General features: G+C 43.7%; 2 protein-coding genes across 3 annotated transcripts in view; one reads left to right on the plus strand and one right to left on the minus strand.

Annotated features, from left to right (window-relative positions):
* Nucleotides 1-3,688, plus strand: part of SYNE2 (spectrin repeat containing nuclear envelope protein 2) — a 189,300-nt gene extending 185,612 nt beyond the window's left edge. Inside the window, exons 109-113 of the mRNA XM_080395850.1 lie at nt 160-288; nt 785-973; nt 1,684-1,761; nt 1,979-2,025; nt 2,854-3,688. Coding sequence (XP_080251976.1) covers nt 160-288; nt 785-973; nt 1,684-1,761; nt 1,979-2,025; nt 2,854-3,073 — 663 coding nt within the window. The 3' untranslated portion in view covers nt 3,074-3,688. The remainder of the gene's footprint in view (nt 1-159; nt 289-784; nt 974-1,683; nt 1,762-1,978; nt 2,026-2,853) is intronic.
* Nucleotides 3,689-3,830: 142 nt separating this feature from the next.
* Nucleotides 3,831-22,515, minus strand: part of ESR2 (estrogen receptor 2) — a 98,046-nt gene continuing 79,361 nt past the window's right edge. For both annotated transcript variants that reach the window (XM_080395856.1, XM_080395855.1), the window contains 4 exons: nt 18,372-18,510; nt 16,291-16,424; nt 15,419-15,593; nt 3,831-13,534 (listed from right to left, as the gene is read on the minus strand). In XM_080395856.1, the coding sequence (XP_080251982.1) occupies nt 13,345-13,534; nt 15,419-15,593; nt 16,291-16,424; nt 18,372-18,510 (638 nt within the window). In that variant the 3' untranslated portion in view covers nt 3,831-13,344. The remainder of the gene's footprint in view (nt 13,535-15,418; nt 15,594-16,290; nt 16,425-18,371; nt 18,511-22,515) is intronic.

The following is a 22,515-nucleotide window of genomic DNA, read 5'->3' on the forward strand; positions in this document are numbered from 1 at the left end:
TTATTACACATAGTTTAACTAGGTTGCTGTAGCTCGTTAGTGCTGATTTTCTTGTTGGCTCTGACTAATCTGGGCTGGTAATTCTGTTTGCAGGCAAAGCCAGGTGAAAGCAGTGCAAAGGTGTTTTTTCTCATATGTGCAAATCTTTTGTTTCTCTAGGACTTCCATGATCAGAGCCAAAAATTAACCCTGTGGCTAGCAAGTGCTGATAGGCGAAGGGATGAAGCACAAATCACAGATCCAAATGCTGACCTCAATACAATACTGAAAAGCCAGAAGGAGCTCATGGTGAGTGTGGTCTTAAATACAGCGCCTCAGCTCTTCCAGTGCGTCCGTGGCTCTCGCCACAAAACGAAGAGCAGTATGTTTATTTCTCAGGATGCCTGCAGCCTGTCCACAAACCTGCTGTATTCAGGCATGGGGCTGGTTTCTGAAATAGATTAAGAGATTGCCTAGATGAGGTGTTTTTTTTCTATAATTACACATCATAATTAGGTTCGTTACGAACAGTCTCTATGCTGGAATAAGGCTTATAATTTCCAAGAGTCATTGCCTTTTCCATATGGATTAATTACTGCTAGAACTATTTCTAAATGTTATTTCAAGCAGGTACAACCAGTCTCATCAAGAGAACTTCATTTCGTACGTAGCTGCAATAGCCATTCCTATGCATTGTGGGTTCTCAGGCAGCTTGAGTGTTCCTTAAAGCCTTCCTGAATCCCTCTTTCTGTGGGAAGTTGAAAGTAACAGTCTTTTGCCCTGTTCTTTGTTTGTTTGTTCTAAGCAACTGGAGAAAGAGCTGCTGGAACAACAGCGTAACATAAGCCCTCTTCAAGAACTCACTGCTTCCCTGCTGCCTAAGTCCCAAGGTGATTGCATTCAAGATGGTGAGAAGGTCCATGTAATTGGAAGTAAACTGAAACGGCTTACTGAACAAGTTTCAGATGACTTAAAAACAATACAAGGAAATCTGGTGAGTCAGCATTTCAATACTTAAGTCATGAATCTTTCTTACTGAAAAGTAACGACATACCAAGAGTAAAGGTGTTTGTAAAAGACTGACTTAAAACTTCAGTACTTCCAGCAATAGAAGCTGAAAAAAGAACAGTTAAGTCTGGTGTCTGGGATGGGACATCTGGCTATAGGAAAACCTGAGCACCATGAGGCTAGTACGGTATCGAAAGGAATTGCCCAGAGTGGTTGCACTATCTCCATCCTTGAGGGGCTTGAAGAGGAGATGAGATAAAGCTCTGAGTAAGGCTTTTGGTCTAGTCTCATAGCTGACCTTGCTTTGAGCAGGCAGTTGGACTAGGTGAACGTCCCTGAGATCCCTTCCAGCCTGAATTACCCTGTCATCCATACCAAGTATCACACTAGGAGCGTGCAGCAAACACATAGGAGTTGTAGATCATGGCAGTGCATTGCCCATCCTGGGCAGAGATGGAGATATTTTCAAGTTGGTACCCGTACGCCCCTGTTCCATTGTAGTTCCTTTGGGCTGTCACAGGAAAGCATTTCTTTATGCTGGAGAACTGGAGCCACTGTTTGGCGCTGGTTACGTACACCTGAAGAGGCAGTGGGCTGGGCACCTGCAGAGGGGCAGTGCGGGATGGCTCTTTGCACTTCATCTGTTGTGAGTTTTGATCATGCATTTTTAAAGGGGATGGTGTGGTTACCTTTCAGGATACCAAATCGTTCCTGCTGCTTCCAGACAACTTGGTCTCCAGACTCCATAATTCATCCAGCCCTGCTATGACGAAGGCAAGTTGGGTTTTTTTCCTAATATTCTGCTATCAGCACATAGCATATTTTGACACATTTAGCCTGAAAGTTCCTCAGATGGTCAAAGGTAAATATGGCTTTTTAGATGCATGTATGTTATTACAGAATTGACAAGAGGACTTTTGAATCTTTTTGAGAAAGAGAAATTCTTTGTAGTTTCTGAAACCTGGATACTAAAAGTGCTTTCTCTCAACAGCACAGCGTAAGGAGAACGGCAGATGGCAGAAACGGCAGCAGCACCAGGTATGATTGTATATTCACCTGTGATCTCTTGAAGGATAGTGTAAATGGCAGAGGTGGGCCGAGTGCCAGCAGAAACCTTGGCAGCTGTTCCTCACAGGCTGACATACAGGTGGAGATGGTTTCTGCCTACCTGTAGTGGCTGCTCTGCCCACCAGCTCTGGGCTGGACCACGGTGAATGGTTTTCTTTAGCCCTCCTGCTCCTAGACCTCAGCACCAACGTGCAACCTTGGCTTCTCTTTACTCTTGAGGAAATCATTTTTGTGTCAAAGGGGGGAATGTTTTCGTTTGAAATCTTCCTTTAATTCCACCAGCATACCTGAAAAGAAAAACTTGCAGCTTAGAGCCACTAAGTAAAAACAGACCATGAAGGACAAAGGGAGACCTTCACCCCCAGTACGTTAGGACCTGTTCAAAGGACACATCAGTAGCGCCGAGGCAGAGCAGAGCCCAGCCGCTCTGAGCGGTGGCTTTCCTTTGCACTTCAACGTGTGCTTAGGGTGATTTGTTTGTCTCCTGGGAAAAGTTAAGTTTGCATCTGAAAAGAAGGTAAAAATGCACTGATCTAAGCCATTACAAATAAATGCTGCTTCTTTGGTAGAAAGGACAATAAACCCAAACCAGCAGCTTGGCTTCCTGTTGAGCAGTCTGGCGGGCTTTCCAGTTACAGTTAGTGGGTTACTGCGCGCTGCATTCTCCTGTCGCTGTGCAGCCACGCACCTTGCGAGGGTAGGGTCAGCCCTAGAGAGGAAGTTAAAACAACTTGTTCAATTCAAACTTTAAAGTGCCTTTTTAATTCTTTTTTCTTTCCCCCCCCCCCTTTTTTTCAGAAGTGAAAGCAACAACAATCAAGCAACTCCTCAGTCTTCCTCCTTCTTTTACCGCGTGTTACGAGCAGCTTTACCTTTCCAGTTGTCCTTTCTTATCCTTTTACTTTTGGCTTTCATGGTTCCCTTTTCTGAGGAAGACTACAGCTGCACCCGGGCAAACAACTTTGCCCGTTCTTTCTCTCTCATGCTGGTGTACACCAACGGGCCTCCACCGACTTAGAAAGCAACGTGAGTCTTCACCATCTCTGCAGTGCTTTCTTCATGCTGCCAACATTCGTCAAGCAATGATGTCACACACTTGGATAAAGAAACTTTTGTGCTGTTAGTTGACTACTACAGCACCCTTATATCCTAAATAAAGCCTCGCGTTTATAAGCCTCCTTTTCTTGTTGCAGGGAATGTGTTAAATTTCACATCTCAGAATTTATATCTTGACAAAATTTCAGTGGTTTTGTATGGAAAATGAACTTTTTCTATAGATTTTTAAACTGTAAGCAACCCGCTTTATACTTTAATGCAATAGGTACACTGTTTTATAGGTGCAGTACTCTTAAGCTTGCAAGGTGATTGAATACTGAGTTATTAGGTGCAGAAACTACATCACAGTAATCTTAAACACAGTAGTCTATCTCAGGTTAGCATGCAGACGAGCAGTTGAAGAGGCACTTTGCATAAAATGATTACCGCACATATTTCACGTTACCTGTATCTCTTGGGTCTGTAGTCACTTGGTGGAAACAAAAAAATTGACGTCTCTTTGAATCTTTGTTATTAGTATTGTGTTTTATTCATCTGACACGTTCAATAAAAGGATGCATATTTGTTTTGTTTAACATACAGTGGTTTTGTGGTTAGGACTGCTGTGTCGTCTTTTTATACTACCTCTGAAATAAGAAATTGCTGCATTGCTTGGAAATGGTTTATAATGCACATATTTTCTAGATGAACATGATTATGTCAGCTATCCCTGATGTATACAAATAATGTAATGACTTTTTTTAGTGAAAGATTTTTTGTGGTTTTAACCTGCTGAAGAATGTACAGTATCATGGGAGAGAACTGTGCATTTTTATAAGCTTCATCTTTAAAATTAAACTGACACCTGAGCAATGGCTAGAGAAACACTGTGTACAGTCAGCATTGCCATTGCCTCTCGGTTGTACGGTTGGAGTACTGTCATTAAAATTTTGCCAATGTCTGTAGGGACTATCAGTGTATCTGGGGGGTGGGGGGAGGGGCGGCAACCAGCGCTACGATCCAACAGTGCTGACCCTTCCACTCCTGTACAGGTCAACTTACTTGCATGTTAACACAAGTGCCAGAAGAAGCATAACCACCCTCTTGCTTGTTGGAGCAAGAGATGAAAAATTCAGACGTGGAGCCTGTGTTCGGTGGCACCGATACTCTCCTTTGCAACTGCCTGTAACTTCCTGGAGGAAGAACATGAAGGTAAACCAACCAATGCTTATTACTAGTTCAAAATACTGAACTATTTCCCCACTCCAGCACGGATTTTCTAAAGCAGGAGCAGCAGTGCTGGAGAGGGGGAAGCGTGTGTCGAGGAGAGCTCCGGGTGCTAGTTAAGCAGTTTGGTTGAACACTTAAGAATTTTTGTGTTTGGTTGCAGTGAAAATCACCCAGGAACTAGCCAATTTCTGTAATGCTAACCTACAGAAAATAGGATTTGTGATTAGCCTGTAAGAATTCTCCCACCTTTTCTACACTTTTCACTACTGGTGGCTGCTTATTCCCCCATCTTTGGGTAGGGGGATTTATGCAACAAGTTGCTTTGCATTCTTACCTGTAGCACTCCCAACAGCTTCTTCCCAACCATGGTGGCAAAGTATGGCTTATTTCCAGGATGTTAAACTAAACTAATACTCTTAACTGTGATGTGTGGAGCCAGGGCTGTGCATCAGCTACCGACCGATTCCACAGCTAAAGCGCCGGCAGCAGGGCTGTATGCAGAGAGAAATGATGGGTCCTCCCCGCCCCTCGCCACACACGCTCTCCTCTCCCTCTGCCATCATTATTTTCTATTTGGAAAGCAATTACTTTCAGATAGAGCTCATTTAAGTTTCTGTCCCTGTAGAAGGCAGCCACCTCTAACCATTATTTCATTGCCAGCTTGTCACAAATGCCCATGCAAACCTTTCTGCCGAGAACTAATAGTCAGTTGCTGACATGATACTCCGTTCCTCTGCCATTCAAGGACCTATGCAGGAGAAAAAAAACTGAACAATGTTAAAAGGTCCAAAGAAAATTTCATAGCCTGCAATTTCCTTTCATTATGTACAGTTGTATCAAATTGTTGAGCTGATGTAATATATAAAATGAGGAGCTTTCATGAAATTATCTCAAAATGTCACAAAAAAAAAAAAAAAAAAAAGCTTGTTTCTTCTTCCAAACCCTAGTTTTGAGTAGTTTTACTTCCAGCTGATTATAACCACTGCACTGCAGGCTGGCACTGAAGTTCACTTCAAACAAGTCATTAAACATACCTACCACTTTCTTAGCGTCATCCTATTGCTCAGGACTGGGTTGTTAGTGAAGGGTAAAAAAAAGGTTAAAAGAGGGCAAGAGCAACAGTGAGAGATGCTTTTGCACACGCACTGTGTGTAGGAGTGAAACCAGGTCAAAACTAGTTTTGAGCTGAAGTCTTACTACTTTGGCAGGGAGGTGAGACAGACCTCAGCCTGTTTTCAGCTATGACGCCACCCCACCCCCCAAAAGAAATAAGCCAACAACAGCTGTGCTAGCCTTGGAAGCAGAGGACTGATTGCTGTGTTCCTTACAGTGTGTCCCCACAGCCAGTGACATTTGCTGGTCCCTGAGGCACTAGGGCTCCGCCTGCATCTTCTGCAGTCGCTGGGTGCTGGAAAATGGCCCCAGAAGTCGCGCCCCTGGCAAGGGAAGCAGCCCGCAGGTTGTGGCGTGACTGCGGGGCGAGGATGGGACACGCTCAGGCCGCCCAGTCACACCAGTATGTACTCACGGAACACGGCGGAGCTCAGCTACAGGAAAGACATGGACAAAAAGCCGTATCGTTGGGTTTCATGATACCTGTTTATTCAGCTACAGCAACCTACAGCTGAGAAACGCAGCGCGGGACAAACACTAAGTTCACAGAGCTAAAGAGCAGCTCAGAAGGGGAGGGGGTGTGGGGGGTTTTCGTGTTAGTGTAACATCCATACAGTAACGTACTGTAAAAGGCACCATCTTCAGTCATAAATCCCTTTCCATGACAAACTGGCAGTGAGGGTGAACCATTGAAACTAAAATCACATATAAAATCGGACTCTGACAATCCTGCGGAGAGTGGCCGTAGGAACCGCGCGGTAAAGACTGCGAGGCTGCGCCAGCTCCCTGCTCCGGGACATTCTGGTGAGCAAAGGAGGTTTTGGCTGTTGGGGCAGTAGCAGCAGCAGCTGGCGTTTTTATAGCATAGCACTCGTTATCTTCATGCACTTAAATTGAAATGGCTGACACTCAACAAGGCATGAGGAGTGCAGGTGACGCCCATGCGTGAAGATGGAAAGAGTTAAACAATACCCAGATCACAGAAACGTAGAATCATTTAGGTGAAAAGGCCGTTAAGATCAAGTCCAGCCATAAAACTAACACCACCAAATCAAGTCCACAACTAAACCATGTCCCTAAATGAAATGAAGCCTTAGCTATGAAAATGTGCTAACTCGCCACACTTCAGTTCAGTAGTAAAACACTGTAAAAAACCAAATGTCAACAGTATTTATTTTCCATATTTTAGCAACCCACTTGCTTTTCATCTTCCCATTTACAATGCTTGCTTTAGGATTGGTTTAGGCATTGCGTCAGCACAACGGACGGCCACACCCTTAACTGTTTTGCTGAATTGTTACTTCACAGGACATAAATAACGTCCAATGATTTCATCTGAGACAAATGGTGACAACAGCAAAGGCACTCCCATGACTTCCAGCTCTGAGTGTAAGGAAGGATCACAGGACCACACGCCGCCAGTGCAGCCTACAGCTGGGCTGAGACTAAAAGCAGCTGCCGTGGTGGTGACTGTCCTTGGCTGTGTTCGCTTACAGCAGCCAGAAGTGAGGGTTATAAACTACTCTGCCATCCAAAGAACTGGACAGAATACACCGATAGATATATTTAATATCTATACGATCAGTATTCATCCCTATAAAACAGTAATTCCTGTGACAGGCCCTTAGACTGTGCTGACTTTAAGGCTCCTCAGAAAAAGCCATGCAAATCCAGGCTTGTTTTTACCTTCAGCTGTCAAGGTAAGAGCAACTGGTCTTCCATGGGCGCTTGCCTTGGTGGGGAAGGGCAGGGAAGGGAGAGAGTGCCACATGCTCGCTGCGCTAAGATCAAAACAGACCCATAGTCACAACCATATTTTTAATATACACAGGTTAAAGCACATCCTAGGAAAGAGCAGCAATTTAATCAGTGCACAACTACCTTCTATCACTCGGACAAAGAAGCAAGCCTGGACGCACAAAAGCAGGCTCTCTGGGTCAGCTTTTAAAAATAATTCAGGTCCAGCTTAATGGGAAAAGCTCAGACTTGTCTTCCATATAGTTAAGGCTCCAAAGCCACCAGAGCACCCGGTGGCAGCAGCATTGTGCCTTTCAAGATCCAACTCACAGCCAGTAGCGCTCCTCGGCGCACTCAGGCTGAGCTTCCACGTGCGACTTTTGCGCCAATTTATACACACGTATTCTGAACCTTCTGCCAGCAATTCCAAGTTACATTCACAGGCCCTGACCCCGACTTCAGGCACCCAGACCCCTGCTGGAAAAGCGCCACAGCAAACTGCAAGCACCCCAGGCAGCTACCGGAGTGCGCTGAGGACAACTTCCCAGTACAGGCTATGGAGAGCCCGACCGGAGGGGAGGCACTGCTGGACCTGCTGCTCACCAACACACAACTTGCTGGAGAGGTCGGGACTGGAGGCAGCCTGGGCTGCAGCGGTTATGGCCTGGTGGAATTCTCAGTCTTGAGGGGTACAAGGTGGGTGAAAAAGTAGAGCCAGGACCGTAAAACTCAGGAAGGCAAACTTGGAGCTGTTTAGGGCACTAGTGCGTGGGATCCCTTGGGAAACTGCCCTCAGAGGCAAAGGAGCGAATGAGAGCTGGGAGATATTTAAAGACATTTTTCTTGGGGCACAAGAACTCTCAATCCCAAGGTGCAAGAAGTCAGGCAGGGGAGGCAGGAGGCCAGCTTGGCTAAGTCAAGATGTCTTAGCTAAACTAAATCACAAAGCCAAAATGCATAGGCAGCGGAGGCAGGGATATACGTCCTGGGGGTAGATTATAGGGATGTGGCCAGCGAGGGCATAGAGAGGATCAGGAAAGCCAAGACACAGCTGGAGCTGACCTTGGCTAGGGATGTGAAAAATAACAAGAACAGTTTCTTCAGGTACATAAGACAACAAAGGAAGATCAAAGAAACTGTAACCCCCCCACCCACTGAGAAAAAATGGGAAACCTGGCTATAACCGAGATGGAGAAGGCTGAGGAATTCCACAGTTTTGCCTCAGCCTTCACTGGCAAGTGCTCTAGCCATACCGGCCAATTCACAGAACCCAAAGGCAGGCACTGGGAGAATGAAGTACTGCCCACCGCAGAAGATCAGCTTCGAGACCAGCTGAAGAACCTGGCTTTGCACAAGTCCATGGGGCCTAATGAGAGGCATCCGTGGGTCTTGAGGGAACTGGCAGATGAAGTGGCTAAGCCATTGGCATCATATCTGAAAAGTCATGGCAGACTGGTGAAGTTCCCAGTGACTAGAAAAGGGGAAACACAACCCCCATTTTTTAAAAGGGAAAAAAGGAAGACCTGGGAAACCGGAGACCAGTCAGTCTCACCTCTGTGCCCAGCAAGATCATGGAGCAGATCCTCCTGGAAACTATGCTAAGGCACATGGAAAACAGAAGTGATAGATGATGGCCAACACGCTTCACTAAGGGCAAAACATGCCTGACAAATGCGGTGGCCTCCTGCAACAGGGATACAGCGTTGGTGGTTAAGGAAAGAGTGACTGACATCATCTAGCTGGACTCACGCAAAGCATTTCATACTGTCCTGTGCGACATCCTTGTCTCTAAAATGGCGAGACATGGATTTGACCAGTGGACCGCTCAGTGGATAAGGAATTGGCTGGATGGTCACAAAGAGTTGCAGTCAAGCATTCAATGTCCAGGTGGAAACCAGTGACAAGTGGGGTCCCTCAGGAATCCATATCAGGATCAGTATTTTTTAATGTCTTTGTTGGGAACATGGACAATGGGACTGAATGCACCCTCAGCAAGTTTGCAGATGACACCAACCTGAATGGTGTGGTTGATACTCCAGAGGGAAGGTATCCATCCAGAGGGACCCTGACAGCCTGGAGAGACAGGCCCATGTGAACCTCATGAAGTTCAACAAGGCCAAGTGCAAGGTCCTGCACCTGGGTCAGGGCAGCCCCCAGTATCAATACAGGCTGGGGCACGAAGGGATGGAGAGCAGCCCTGCGGAGAAGGACTTGGGGGTGCTGGCGGGTGAAAAGCTGGACGTGAGCCGGCCATGTGCGCTCACAGCCCAGAAAGCCAGCCGTGTCCTGGGCCTCATCAAAAGCAGCGTGGCCAGCAGGCTGAGGGAGGGGATGTTGCCCCTTAACTCTGCGCTGATGGGACCCCAGCTGGAGTACTGCATCCAGCTCCAGAGTCCTCAGCACAGGAAAGACAGACATGGACCTGCTTGAGCTGGTCCAGAGGAGGCCACAAAGATGGTCAGGGCTGGGACACCTCCCCTATGAAGGCAGGCTGAGAGGGTTGGGGCTGTTCAGCCCAGAGAAGAGAAGGCTCTGGGGAGATCTCACAGTAGCCTGTCAGTACTTTAAAGGGGACCTACAGGAAAGCTGGGGAAGGACTCTTTATCAGGGATTCCAGAGATAGAAGAAGGGATAATGGCTTTAAACTGAAAGAGGGTAGATTTACATTAGGTTCTAGGAAGAAATTCTCACTGTGGGTGCTGAGACACTGGCACAGGCTGCCCAGAGCAGCTGTGGCTGCCCCATCCCTGGCAGTGTTCAGGGCCAGGCTGGATGGGGCTTGGAGCAACCTGGGCTGGTGGAAGGGGTCCCTGCCCATGGCAGAGGCGTGGAACTGGATGATCTTTAAGGTCCCTTCCAACCCAAACCATTCTGTGATTCTATGATAAAGTCCAAACAAGACAAAAGTTCTTACCTCAGAAGAGGCTGATCACTGGTGACAGCTCGAATAGGACCAAGAGGCAACTTTCAGGGGGCTCACTGCCTTTTTGGGCTGTGTTAAACCACTCTAATGATGTAATTACAGCAAATGTCTTCCATATTCCACAGGCCATCAGGAGGAAAAGAGAAAGTTACAGCATTTAAAAGGACGCTCGTGATCTCTGTACAGATTCAATCAGTAATGAATTAAAATATTATTATAGAAATACGCATACTTATTGAAAAAAGATCTTTAAGTACTACCTGTCTTAATTTGCTACACATTGTATAGAAGGACCCAGCCTGCTGGGCACTATCCTCAAGGCAGAATGTTTCAACACATCTTTTCTTCATATTCTCCTCTCTGACTGGCAACATGAGTGACAGCACTAAAAAGCATAATTTGCAAGAAGATGGAGGTGAGGAAAAGGTCTCGCATTCCTGGAGACAAAGCACTTCACCTGCCTGAAATGCTCCAAGACTTACCACATTTCTTCAAAAAGAAATTAAGGTTGTTTTACCATTCAGTTCTAGTTCCAGTAGTTCCAGAGTTAAGTGGACCCTCAGCATGTGTTTAACACACACATAAATTTTGGGTTTTTTTCTTGTTTTTTGTTTTTTTTTTTAAACCCATGGCAACTGGCACTCCTCCATGAACCAAGTTTGCTCACTTCTGCAAACACCCCAGAACTGCAGTGTAAATTCTTCAAGCAGAAACAGCCACCCTGGCCAGGTCCTGGCTCAGCAGCAGAAGCTGATGTACAGCAGAGCAGTGAAGGAAAGCGATAAACCAGCCCTGCTCTCCTCCCCTCCTCACAGCCCTGGCAGTGGCTCAGCACCCCATTCATGCTGAGACTGGAAAAGCCCCAGTATCCAAGTTGAAAGGCAGTGTGGCAGCTCTGCTCAGGCCTGGCAGGGACACGGACATGGTCCATGCCAGGAATGCAGCACCCGAGAGAGCCTGTGCGGTACAGACCCCCGATAAACCCCGCAGCTCTCCAGCGACGAAGGCACCTTTGTTCAGGCACAGTCACACCGCTCCCTGTTTACAAACTGGGCTGTTTCAGACACGCGCCTCCTCCTTACCAACTGTGAACGCAGCTACATTAATCCAGAGTCGGCAGCTATTGGCTTTTCCCCGTTTTAAAACACTAGTAGCAACTTCTAATAAAATTATGTTCCACAAGACAAAACGTATCTGTTAAAGTCACATCATTTGCCTATTTGCACTGCCCTAGTAACAGCATATATGAATCACAACACGTGGCACAAATCTGCAGCATCACTCTTTTACAGAGTCAAACCACAGCAAATTCCCATTTGAAAGTTAATTTTACGATTTATACCCACTCTTTCCCATTTTCTTTCAAAGAGGTTTGTTTCAAGATTGCACATAATTTCAGCACTTCTAAAGCAAAACAAACAAACAAAAAATCACTTAAACATTTCTTTGAAAAACTGTATTAAACAAAAAGATTACACAGGATACGGAAAACTGGGGAAAGCACAACACAATAGGCACTGAGCCCATAACGTGATCAAGCCCAAGAAACACTGAAACACATCTGTTTCACAGCAAAACTTCCCACAAAATTAAATACCAATGAATTCCAGACTGTACTCACATTTTTTTCCCTTTTGTGTAGTAAATATTACACTTATTTAGAAGGGCACTACTATATTACAGTTTCTTAAAAACAATAAAAAGGTAGCTAGTAAAAATTTAGACCAGCAGGAGCATCTGGTATAGTACAAGATCAAAACAAGATTTGCGTAACTCACTGAAAATTCCTTACGTGCCTCCTATAAAAAAATACCATTCTTGGCTTTAAAAAAACCACCAAGATCAAAGGTTTGACTAATATTCAAAGTATGCAAATGGCATACTAAGCAAAGTCCCTAATCCGAAAGACTTACTGGCTCAAAATAGACCTCTGGTGTAATCCCAATTTAATCTCACCGTCCCTGAAATGCCCAGAAGATGCATGCATTATACTTCAGCATATCCATTTAGAGTGATTGCCATTCTAGCTCACATCAAAATGCAATATTGGTAGTTGCCAGAATGAATTATTCCATCCTGCTCTTGGCGGAGGTCATCAGCCAGGCTACTTCCTCTGGGTTTTTTTGCTCAGTGCAGCTTAAACACATGCAGAAATCAGCACAACAGGGGGGCTGAAGCCCACATAGTCTGTGAAATTTGAACAAGCCATCACACTTGCAAAGCAAAGGAAGTGCCAGAACCGTCACCCCCCCTGCTCTTTAAGGGATCCTGCCTACGCGAACATGCAAGACAAAAAGGGAAGGAAGGTGGTTTGTTTCTGGCTGATTTCACAAGCCCTGATCAGCAGATCATATACAAATGCAAACAGTTAATATCCACAGGCAACCTCTTGTGCCCAATTATTATAATAGATTTAACATCATTCATAAATACGTATAACAGCATATTAATCTCACAGACAAAACACATTTCAAAGGTCAGCATTGACTGAAATATCCAGGCAGTTTGGCCTTTGTTTAAAAGCACTGAAGAACTATACACAGATAATAATGTGAGTGTTAAGAACAAGCTCACGAAACGCAAACTTAAGCTTGGTTTAACATCTCTGAAGAGGCTCCGAACTGGCTGTAGAAGCTATTCTGAGCGGCCTTCCTATGAAGGCCCTTGCAGCCATTGCATATTTAAGAACAGAACAAACTCCTTCACATTGCACATACCTCGGCACTTCCTCTAGATCAGCCAAAGCAGGTATTCCCCAGGGACCAGCACACACAGGTAAACGGATCTGTCCCAAATGATGCTGCTCCACAGTTCATACAATCTCACGTGAGAGAGGGGATCATCTAGTCAGCGCTTAAAAGCCTTGGTCTGGGAGACAGCAACCTAGGTGCTCACTCCCAGCCCTGACCCAGACTTCTTCTGTCATCTCAATCCAGTCCTGTTATCTCTCTGCCTCAGTTCAGCTGCCTCTGACAAGGACAGCCAGTAATTCCCTGTCTCACAGTACTGTTCTGAAGCTTCACTTCATAAGGTGCTTTTGAAGACTCTCAGAGAAGGCACTATAAAAGTGCAGCTATTACATCAGAAACACGGACAGAGGCGTGTGCCCCACAAGCCTTTCCCGAGATACTGATGTGCAAATCTAGAAGAGATGAGGACTCGCACTAGGTCACGCTTCAGCAGCCCATCCCAATAGTTTTGGTTTCTCCCAGAGCTTTGAACAAGCTTCACATTTCCAGGTCTCAACAGGATTACTGGGCTGCCCCGTTTCGCAGACTGTCTCCAGTCTCCATTTGTTCTATCGGGCCAAATTCAGGATGTGTGACCAGGGACTTCCTTTGCCCTCGGAGCGTGTGTGCATTCAACATCTCCAGCAGCAAGTCATACACTGGGACCACATTTTTACACTTCATGCTCAGGAGATGCTCCATTCCCTTGTTGCTGTGAAGGACAACAGAAATAAGTCAGCGATCTGGGTCCAACAATGCAGAGAAGGAAAACACACTCATGGTTTCAAGAGGATCCTTATTTTATTAGGAGTTAAGAGGATTTAGCTGCTGTAGTCCCTCAGGTCACTTACCACTACCAACAGTAACAACATCCCAATAACTTTAAGCCTGAGTGTTTCACCACTTGGGGAACCAGGATTTGTTTTAGACTGCACAAACTGACTTCAGAGAATAATTCAGATGTACTGACCCTATTGACATCAAAGAGAACACCTCTTTGATGCTGTAAACATGGGAGGCCTTACCTGCTTCATACAGAAGCAAAATTTACAACAGGTAGCTCTAATGACAACCTGCCTCTCCTGCCGTTGATTAGGAAGGCCAAAGCACCCTGGCTAACATGAAGTAGTTTATCTCTTCTCTGCATATCCAGTGCCAGATCTTGCGGATGGCTACAGGCTTTCAAAGTATTTTTGTCTTGACCTGATGGATTGGACTGAGATGGGGGCAATGCTTCCAGAAAAATGAGGTTCTGCTACTATTGAAGAGTTATAAATATTTTAATGGAAAAGAAGGAATTGCAGCCCCCCTCCTACACCCCGCTCCTGAGAGTCCTGCGTCATTTGGTAATCCAGGCTGAGAGCATCAATTATTTCCAGAACAAATATTGGAGAGTAACAAATATTTCCAGAAAAATTGGTCAGCTGACTGACCAATGCTAAGCAACATAAAAGGAGACAAGTCACAAGTATCCTCCAAACTTCGGCTGAGGTAGGCACACCATAAAAACTCTTGTTTTAATAAGAAAATATAAAAATCTTGCCACAATTCACAATGTTTATTCATGCCATGCCAGACCAAGAGTCCCTGCGATGCTGCAATGCGGTGTCACACCACAGCGGGCAAACCAGGTGAGGGCAGTGCATCAGAGCCGTGAGCCGGGTGCAGCTCTGGCTGGTGCCACAGCTTCTGTAGGGCCCGCTCTCACACCCCGCCGCAGTTCACGAGCTGGCTGTTAAAAGCTGCCTGTCAGCACATCCAGGTTCCTGCTGCTGCCACCTGCTCTAACAGGAAGGTTGTTCCAAAGGTGCCTGTCCCTCTTCCAGTGTCCCTTCCCAAAGTCAGCTATGCCCATCTCTCTTTTGCATACTTCAGCCTGGTCCCAGGAACATCTTCCCTGGACACACAGTCCAAAAAGCCAAGATATAAGCCAGCTTTGTGAATAGCTGGTCTCCAGGTAGTAATTTAAAAAGACAAAGAGCCTGGAAATTAACACTTCTGTTTGTAAGACCCTGTGTTTGAGTCTGCTGTACTGCAAGCAAAGATAAGCAGAGCTCAAAGGAGGTCCAGGAACAGGTAGGGAGCAGAAGAGCCACTTCCCATGGGGAAAGCAGGGCTGTGGCATTGCTGTAGCACAAGTCACTTGGCAAAACCGCTGTAGTTTCGAATAAAAGACAGTAAGTTTGGCCTGGGACAAACATGGCACCCAAAGTACACTTTGCTCCACCAAAGCCCACGCTGCAGATTAGTCTTGAAAGACACTTCTATTTTGGATAGAAGAGTTTTGATGGTTAGGTGGGTTTTTTTCTGAAAGGCTGACTTTGGTTACTATTGTTAAACATTTCAGGCAGATACATAACGAACAATTTAATGTGACACAGTTAAGACAACATCTTAGTATCAACACATTTTTGAGTGCCATTAAGCACTTGAACATATTGCCTGTTTAGATGCATCAGGAAGGCAAGTCTTACAATGAACAGAGATGAGCAGCAGTACCAGGATTCCCTCAGGAATGCTCGGGAGTTCAGGCCCTGCTTTGTTACTGCAATAAACAAACACTAACACCTCGTGTGTTACTTTTTGTAAAATTTACCTTGCGTGTCTGACGTGAGAGAGGAGCATCAACAAATTGGCCAGACGAGTTGTCTGCTGCTGCAAGGGGATCCCACTCTTTGCAATGACCCACACCAAAGCATCTGTGACCACATTAAGCAGGTGATGCAGTTTCCTGTTGCTTTCAGGTTCTTCTGCTGACAAGGGAAACATGCCTAACCAGAGAAGAGAAAGAAATACTCCTTGCTCATGAGGAAGAAAAAAAAGCTATGACTGATGGATTTTTTGACTATTAATTATAAAATGTTCGGGGGAATAAAATTCTTTTACTGCAGAGTACCCTAAACTAGCAAACACACACTCCTATTTGCCCTGTGTAAAAGGCTGCAAAGCAAAGCTCCTACCCTGAAATTCATCTTGCAGAACTGTTGAGTACTTTCAATCATTTCTACCAATTAATCACCATTAAATAGGAACATGTAAGCCCTATTCATCATCACCCAGATGACTAACTAGTTTTACCAGAATTAAGACTGAAGGACAAGTTTGTAGTGCCGTACTGCAGCTTTACACATGACCAGAACCCACAGAGGTACAAGCAAAAGTTCTTCTTGACAAGGACTTATCCACAGCCTGGGCTTACAAGCCCACCTTGTAAGAAGCTTTCAGACTTCAGCTCTTTCATGCAGTTCTTGCAACAGGGCATAGACCCTAAATCCAACAAATGATACAGCTTAGAAGTTTTTTTAGCAAAAATCCTTACAATTTGACAGTTAGAACTCCTTTTGTATTGTTCTCTTTCAACAGCTTTATCTCATTTGCTATTTCTGCCACTTTTAACATTCAATTCCCAAGCCACCTTTGAAATAAAAAGTACGATTCAGTGAGTTTCAGAGTCAACCACATACTCACTGGAATTGAGGAGGATCATTGCCTTGACGCACAGATACTCTTTGTGCTGCAGTTTCAGCTCTCGGAACCTTGAGGTCATGGCCAGGAGCATATCAAAGATCTCCAAAATTCCCTCTACGCATTTCCCCTCGTCCCTATGGAAAGGCATTTCAAAATGTTACTGAAAAAGTAAAAATTAAGGAACTCTGACTCAGCCAGATAAAAGTCAAAGCACAAAGGAGGGTGTAAAAGGCCTATCCATCTCATCTTTGGGAGGATTCAAAAGGTTCTATCATGAAATCTAAATTGAAAATTACACTGGTATAAAAGGTCAGCACCTCTAAGAAACTGATTTTCTCTTTAAAGTGCATGCAGGATTGACTGCAGGTAAGTATGACCATATCTCTGCAAGAGGCTTTATCCTCACAGCCACTATAATTCTGGATAATGTTTGGAACTGCAGCACAGGGCAGAGTACCACCATGAATCATTTTCCAGATTTGTTTCACAAGGTGTTAATACCACAGCCGGTGACATCACTATTTGTACCCCACAGAGGACTCAGGACTTGGAGAACTGGATAAGAAAGTCCCCCTGAGACAAGTTTCTTGGAACAATAAGACTTTTTTAAAGAATGAAACAACCTCTAACCCCATACACCAGCACCTTTTTCTTGAAAGGCATTTAGAAGTAAAAGGACTTGGAGTTTTGGTGTTTTTGTGGTTTGGTTATTTTTATGTTTGCAAGTGTTTACTGAAGGCAGCTTTCTCCATTTTGGATATTAGAAATGGTCCCATTTTCTGATCTGAAAAAAAAACCCAAGCCCAAACCCAAACAACCCAAAGCCTTTCCAGTGGGTTTAAAATTCAGCAGCAGTAAATTTCAAACCACTGAAGTTACTGATCCTTTTTTTGGTTTGGGTTTTTAAGATGAAACAGACTCAAGTTCTTTAATTCTCCTGCACTGCTGTGCTTGACTTCCCAGGAGGAAGGTGCTGAGCCTTCAAGCAGGCACATGCAAGTACAATCAAGTTACAGACCAGTTTCATATACTCATCTCTTAAAAAAAAAAATTAAATTACAGCATGGCCAGATACTTGCTAGCTCCCACTCTACTGTGTCTTGTGGAGACTAAGGAATGCATCAAACACGCTCATTCTGTTCAGCACATGTCAGCTCATGAGTATCGTACATTTTCAGCAATTTCTTATCATTATATTGAACAACGCAGCATGTCCTTGCATTGAATTTTACATGAGCAAATAATCTATTTCATATCTTTTATAAATTAAATTTCTTTCTCTTACTAACCCATTTTGCTTTATGTATTTATGATGATGATTATTATTGAGCTCAAGCCACAAAACTGATACAGATCTGAATTTCCCCAGGTTGAAAAAGCTCAGAGATATTTTAAGCGTACCAAAGAGAGTAGATTGTTACCCTGACTTTTTACCAGTGTGAAGCCCATGTCAACTAATCCATATTCTTTCCTGCTGGTACATGATGTTATGGAGATAGTATTTTAAACTTGCAAACACCCTGCTTTAGCTTGAAATAATAATCTCAGTATTAAACAACGAGCTAGATTTTTTTTAATCTCTTTTGGCTAGTGGTGCAATGTTCATTATAATAGCTACCTATGAAGTCTGCAGTAGTGGCAGGAGGAAAAAAGGTAGAAAAGCTACTTAAAGTAATGAAAAGATGGCCTGATGCTATGTCTACTTTTTTTTAATTTTGAGGGATATGGGAAGAAATTGACAATGTAGTGCATTGTCTTGATGCATCTACAGTTTCAGCATCTAGAAATGTGGATCAAAAAGAACAAAAACAACAAAAGATGTGAAAAATACAGAGAAACGTCACACTGTCATGTGCTGCAGGGATTCAGGAATTTGCAAGTTCAACAATACTGTTGATACTTGGCATTCCTTAAGCCCCTGTAAGTATGTGGAAGCTCAAGATATTGTGGTTACAAATACAAGTATATTGTTAGATAAAGTATTAATAGCATCTCCCATACTTAATCCTCTTCCTCTTACCACTTACCCCACCCCCAAACATGCTAATATGAAGTGTTCTCAAGAAATGTATTTCTCTTACCTATCTAATACAAGGTCTGGCGCAAAAATCAGTTTCCCAGGATGGTCAATTGATCTCCACATCAAACCAACCATTAAAACTTCCATCCAGCAGCTCTCCAAGAGTCTTATTTGATCATAGAGGCTGAGATCAATGAAACCTAAAATGAAGCATAAAATAAATCAACCTGTTTCTTTCTGTTTTGATAAAGATGACTGAGTATATGAGAAACAAAAAGAAACAGGAAGAATTAAGGGTTGTAAAGAAAGCCAGAACAGGGAGCACTGAAATCAGAAGCACCATGCTGCCATCTCAAATAGGAACAAAAACATTTGTTATTTTCATTTTCAAGTCTTCCACAAAACATTTGAAATAGAGCAGAGTGATGTTCAAGTGCAATTACTCCCAGGCAGCTGGTGAAACTCAAGTGACTGCAAAGGACCTGCCTTATGCTCGGCCACCTCTTTAGACAACAGTCCCACAGTCTCCTGAGAGGCACCAGGGAATCACGTGGGAAACTCACAGTCGTCAGAAATTACTGCATTACACTGTGGAGGACTCCTAAGAAAACAGAAAAAATTGTTTCCCCAGAATGCATACAGTTGTTGCTTGCAGGGGTTTGTTCTCTCGTAAGACAGGCATGTTTCTGGGTTTGCTGGGTAACTGTGGAAGAACCGACATCTTAGTTCCTCTGTGTTACCATGCCCTTTGTAAATGATATGTGTTCACCCCATCATGTCCCTGTCCTGCTGCCTCCTTCCCCAAAACCGTAGTATACCAGGGGGGTAAAAAAAAAAGGAAAAAAAAAAAAGACAAGGGTACCTGGTGGAGGTAGTAAGTGTCCCCATTGCCTCCATACACAGCATCCCAGAAGTAAGAACAGAATTAATGTGATTGTGCATAAACCTGTTCCAGCATTTAGTTCTCTCCAGAACTTACAGAAAGGAGTCAGATTTCAATATTTCCCTTTCCCTTCCCCTCCAAAAAAGACTGGGGAAAAGACGACACGCAGAAACCAAATAAGGAGAAATACAATTTACACATCCCGAACCAAAAGACAAGAAGTTTAAACTATCAAAACACAAGTGGGACAGGCTGCTCAGTCCAGGAGTACAACGATACAGATCAGTGGTCAAAACCAAGATCAGGCTGCGGTTTTCAAAGCAGAGCTGCTCAGCATCGGGCTCTTAGCACCTTTGCTTCGTTTTCAGACAAGCTGGCATCTACAATTCTGCACAGTGAAAAATCATTACAGCCTGGCCATGGGAGACAGGCTTCCCGTAGTTCTCCTCAGTTGTCTGAGGTCTTAAAATACACAGTACATTTGCGCTGTCAAAGAATTCTGCTGTCAGTAATTTAGACAAATGCTCCGTTTATTTTAATCTTATTAGACTAGTAGGCTGGAAGACGGTTGGTGACAGCCACGGGTTGACATAAACTAGGTAATGTGCACTCTGTCTTATCATTGCTAGAAATGCTGCCTTTAAAAATTGATAGCCTTGCTCCATATTTTCTAAGAAAGATAAACAGGAACCCATGAGCGGTACCTTCCCTCCTGGATTTCATTGCCACCGAATTTACTACAGAATCCGCAGCCAACAGACAGATTATCTGCCAGACACACACTCATAATTTTACAAGTGCTTTTAGAAAAATGTTCATGGGAGCGTGAATAGTATAAATTGACAGTGGCAGTTCCCGGGAAACAACAGCCCAAAGACATTTCAGAAGTTTATTTAAATAACATTGACACAGGCGTGTGCCAATTTCTTCAGCATAAACAACCAGTTATTTGGTTTAGAAACCATCTCGGCTGAGTGAGATGTCAGACCAAGCCCCAGCGTTCCACCTACAGATACTTAAAGATCCAGATTTACCCCAGATATCACCTGCTAAATTCACATTATCAGCACCAGCAGTATGATTTATGACCACTGAGCACAGCTATCGGAAGGGCTTTACTTTTCCTTTTCCTAACAACCTTACGCTTTAAAGATCAAGGACAGCACATCACCACCGCAGCTTCACTGCAGTGTCAGAAGTCCTATTTCATTTGCTGTGGAGTACATTAAACTACTTATTTTTCTATGGCTGTAGTATGTGTCCTTCAAATCATGTGCTCTATACCTAATAATTCAATTATAAATTACTATGACAAGAAAAAACTTGTGCCGGATGTGCAGTAACTACTGAAAGACATGCTGCTCTGGCCAGCAACACACTAGGTTGCATAATGAATGCAAATTTCAATATTGCAACAACATCCTATCAATTAGCAATACAGGTTCAGGTACGAACCACACTGAACTCTCTTAGATTAGGTCAACAAAGTAAAAAGGCAATTACAGAAGTTGTGTTCTGCTGTCTGACAACTTGGAAATACTTGGAACGGAGAAGGAAAAAAACCCCTAGGTATCAGCTTCTAGTTTACCGAGCAACAACAACAAAAAAAAAAACTAAGCTGAAAGTACAGACAAAAACAGTCACAGAGTAAAATTCTTAACAAAAGAATGTCATTAAATATGAAAAAAATATCTTTCCTATTTAAGCAAAAATGTTACTGTTAACATAAGCATCCATAAGGAAAAATAAAACTATTTTCTTTCACTTTTGGTGAGCGTCAAAATAATATCCAATAATAACTTAGAGGTGAAAATGGGCTTCTAACCCAGGCAGACAAAAACAAATACTCAGTTTCATAGAAAGTAAAGTTACTGCTCACTGAGCTATTAGTCAAGAACTCTTTCTTTTTTTTTTTTTTTTTTTTCCTTTTCTTTCTGAGACCTTACCTCCAGGAACCAGGCATGGATCTAAGATGATTAACTTCAGGCAAAAATTTTTGCAAATGGAAATTCTATGTTCTGAGCTTTAGTCATTGCAGTTATTTTAATGGAAACAAATAAATATATCCACATTGAAGTAAATGCTCTAACCGCCACATAATATGGCAATTTTACATATAACCAGGTGCATGTTAAACACCACCTCTATACTGACATTGTTCTAAAATGGTGTTTATTTCTGTTCTGTGCAACCAGAGTAATCAGAAAAAACATACACACTAAAGTGTCAGCATTCCCAGGAACTTTTTTGAAGGGGTTTGATTACCTTAATGGGTTTTCTTCATACAGGTCTCTCATTGCCAAGAAAAAGTTTCTACTTCTGACACATGTTGAAAACAAACTAAAAAGTGATCAATGTCAAAATTGAGCTTGGCTTGGAAACTGATCTTTTAAAAAATTCAAAACAATCTCAGCTGAGGTTTTTGGTTTGTGGTTATTTTGTATTGTTGGTTTTTCTAAAAAAGTTGACAGGTTAAAAAAACAGGAATTAAGAACAATCAGAAAATAGAAAAAATGGTTTGGTTTTTTTCTCCATTCAAATATTGCTTAAAATGAGGTTGTTTTCTACGACCTTCCCTGGTTTTCCTTCACAATTCACTTCCTACCAGACTAACATAACTACAAGTCCTCTGAAATGGTACATTTTGATCAGGTTTTCTGATTAAATAAGAAATTATAGCAACAGACACCATTTAACCCCTTATGGTTATTTACTTCACAGTTATTTTCAGTTTCTTAAATCGGGAAAGGATTCGCGGTATCAGTTTAAAATATTCCACATTAACGGCAAAAACACGATCGCTTTGCAAATGGGAAGCACGGTTTAAGATGCTTCATGCTGAGCAAGCATCTCCTCCCAGCAGCTCTGCAGCTGACCTGGAATTTGCACACCCTAAAACTACCACTAAAACCGAGCCCTCTGACGGGGTGGCTGAGCTGCAGGGACTGTGATCTGCAACTAGGAGACACGGTCCAGCAGCTGGAGTCGGTAGCACCTTCAGCCACTCCACCTCGAGCCTAAACGGGATCCGCTTCCCTTATTCTAAATTCTTTGTTTAAGGATTATACAAAACACCCTCCACCAGGCTTGTTTCCTGTACTGGTGCACGCTCCATTTATTTCTAGGCGTAAGGATTAGTGTCGTGCCCCTCTGTGCGCACACAAGCAGCGGCAAGTGCTGTCACAGCACACAGGCGTGCCCAGACCAGGGCACACACCAGCACACGCTAGTCACCTTCAGCATAAAATCCAAGCTAGGACCCACGGTGCGCTGGCCCCTCAGTCCTAACGGATGTGGGGCTAGGACTACCAGGCACACTGCA

Source organism: Falco punctatus (genome assembly GCF_963210335.1).
Source record: "Falco punctatus genome assembly, chromosome: 7".
Lineage (NCBI taxonomy): Eukaryota > Metazoa > Chordata > Aves > Falconiformes > Falconidae > Falco > Falco punctatus.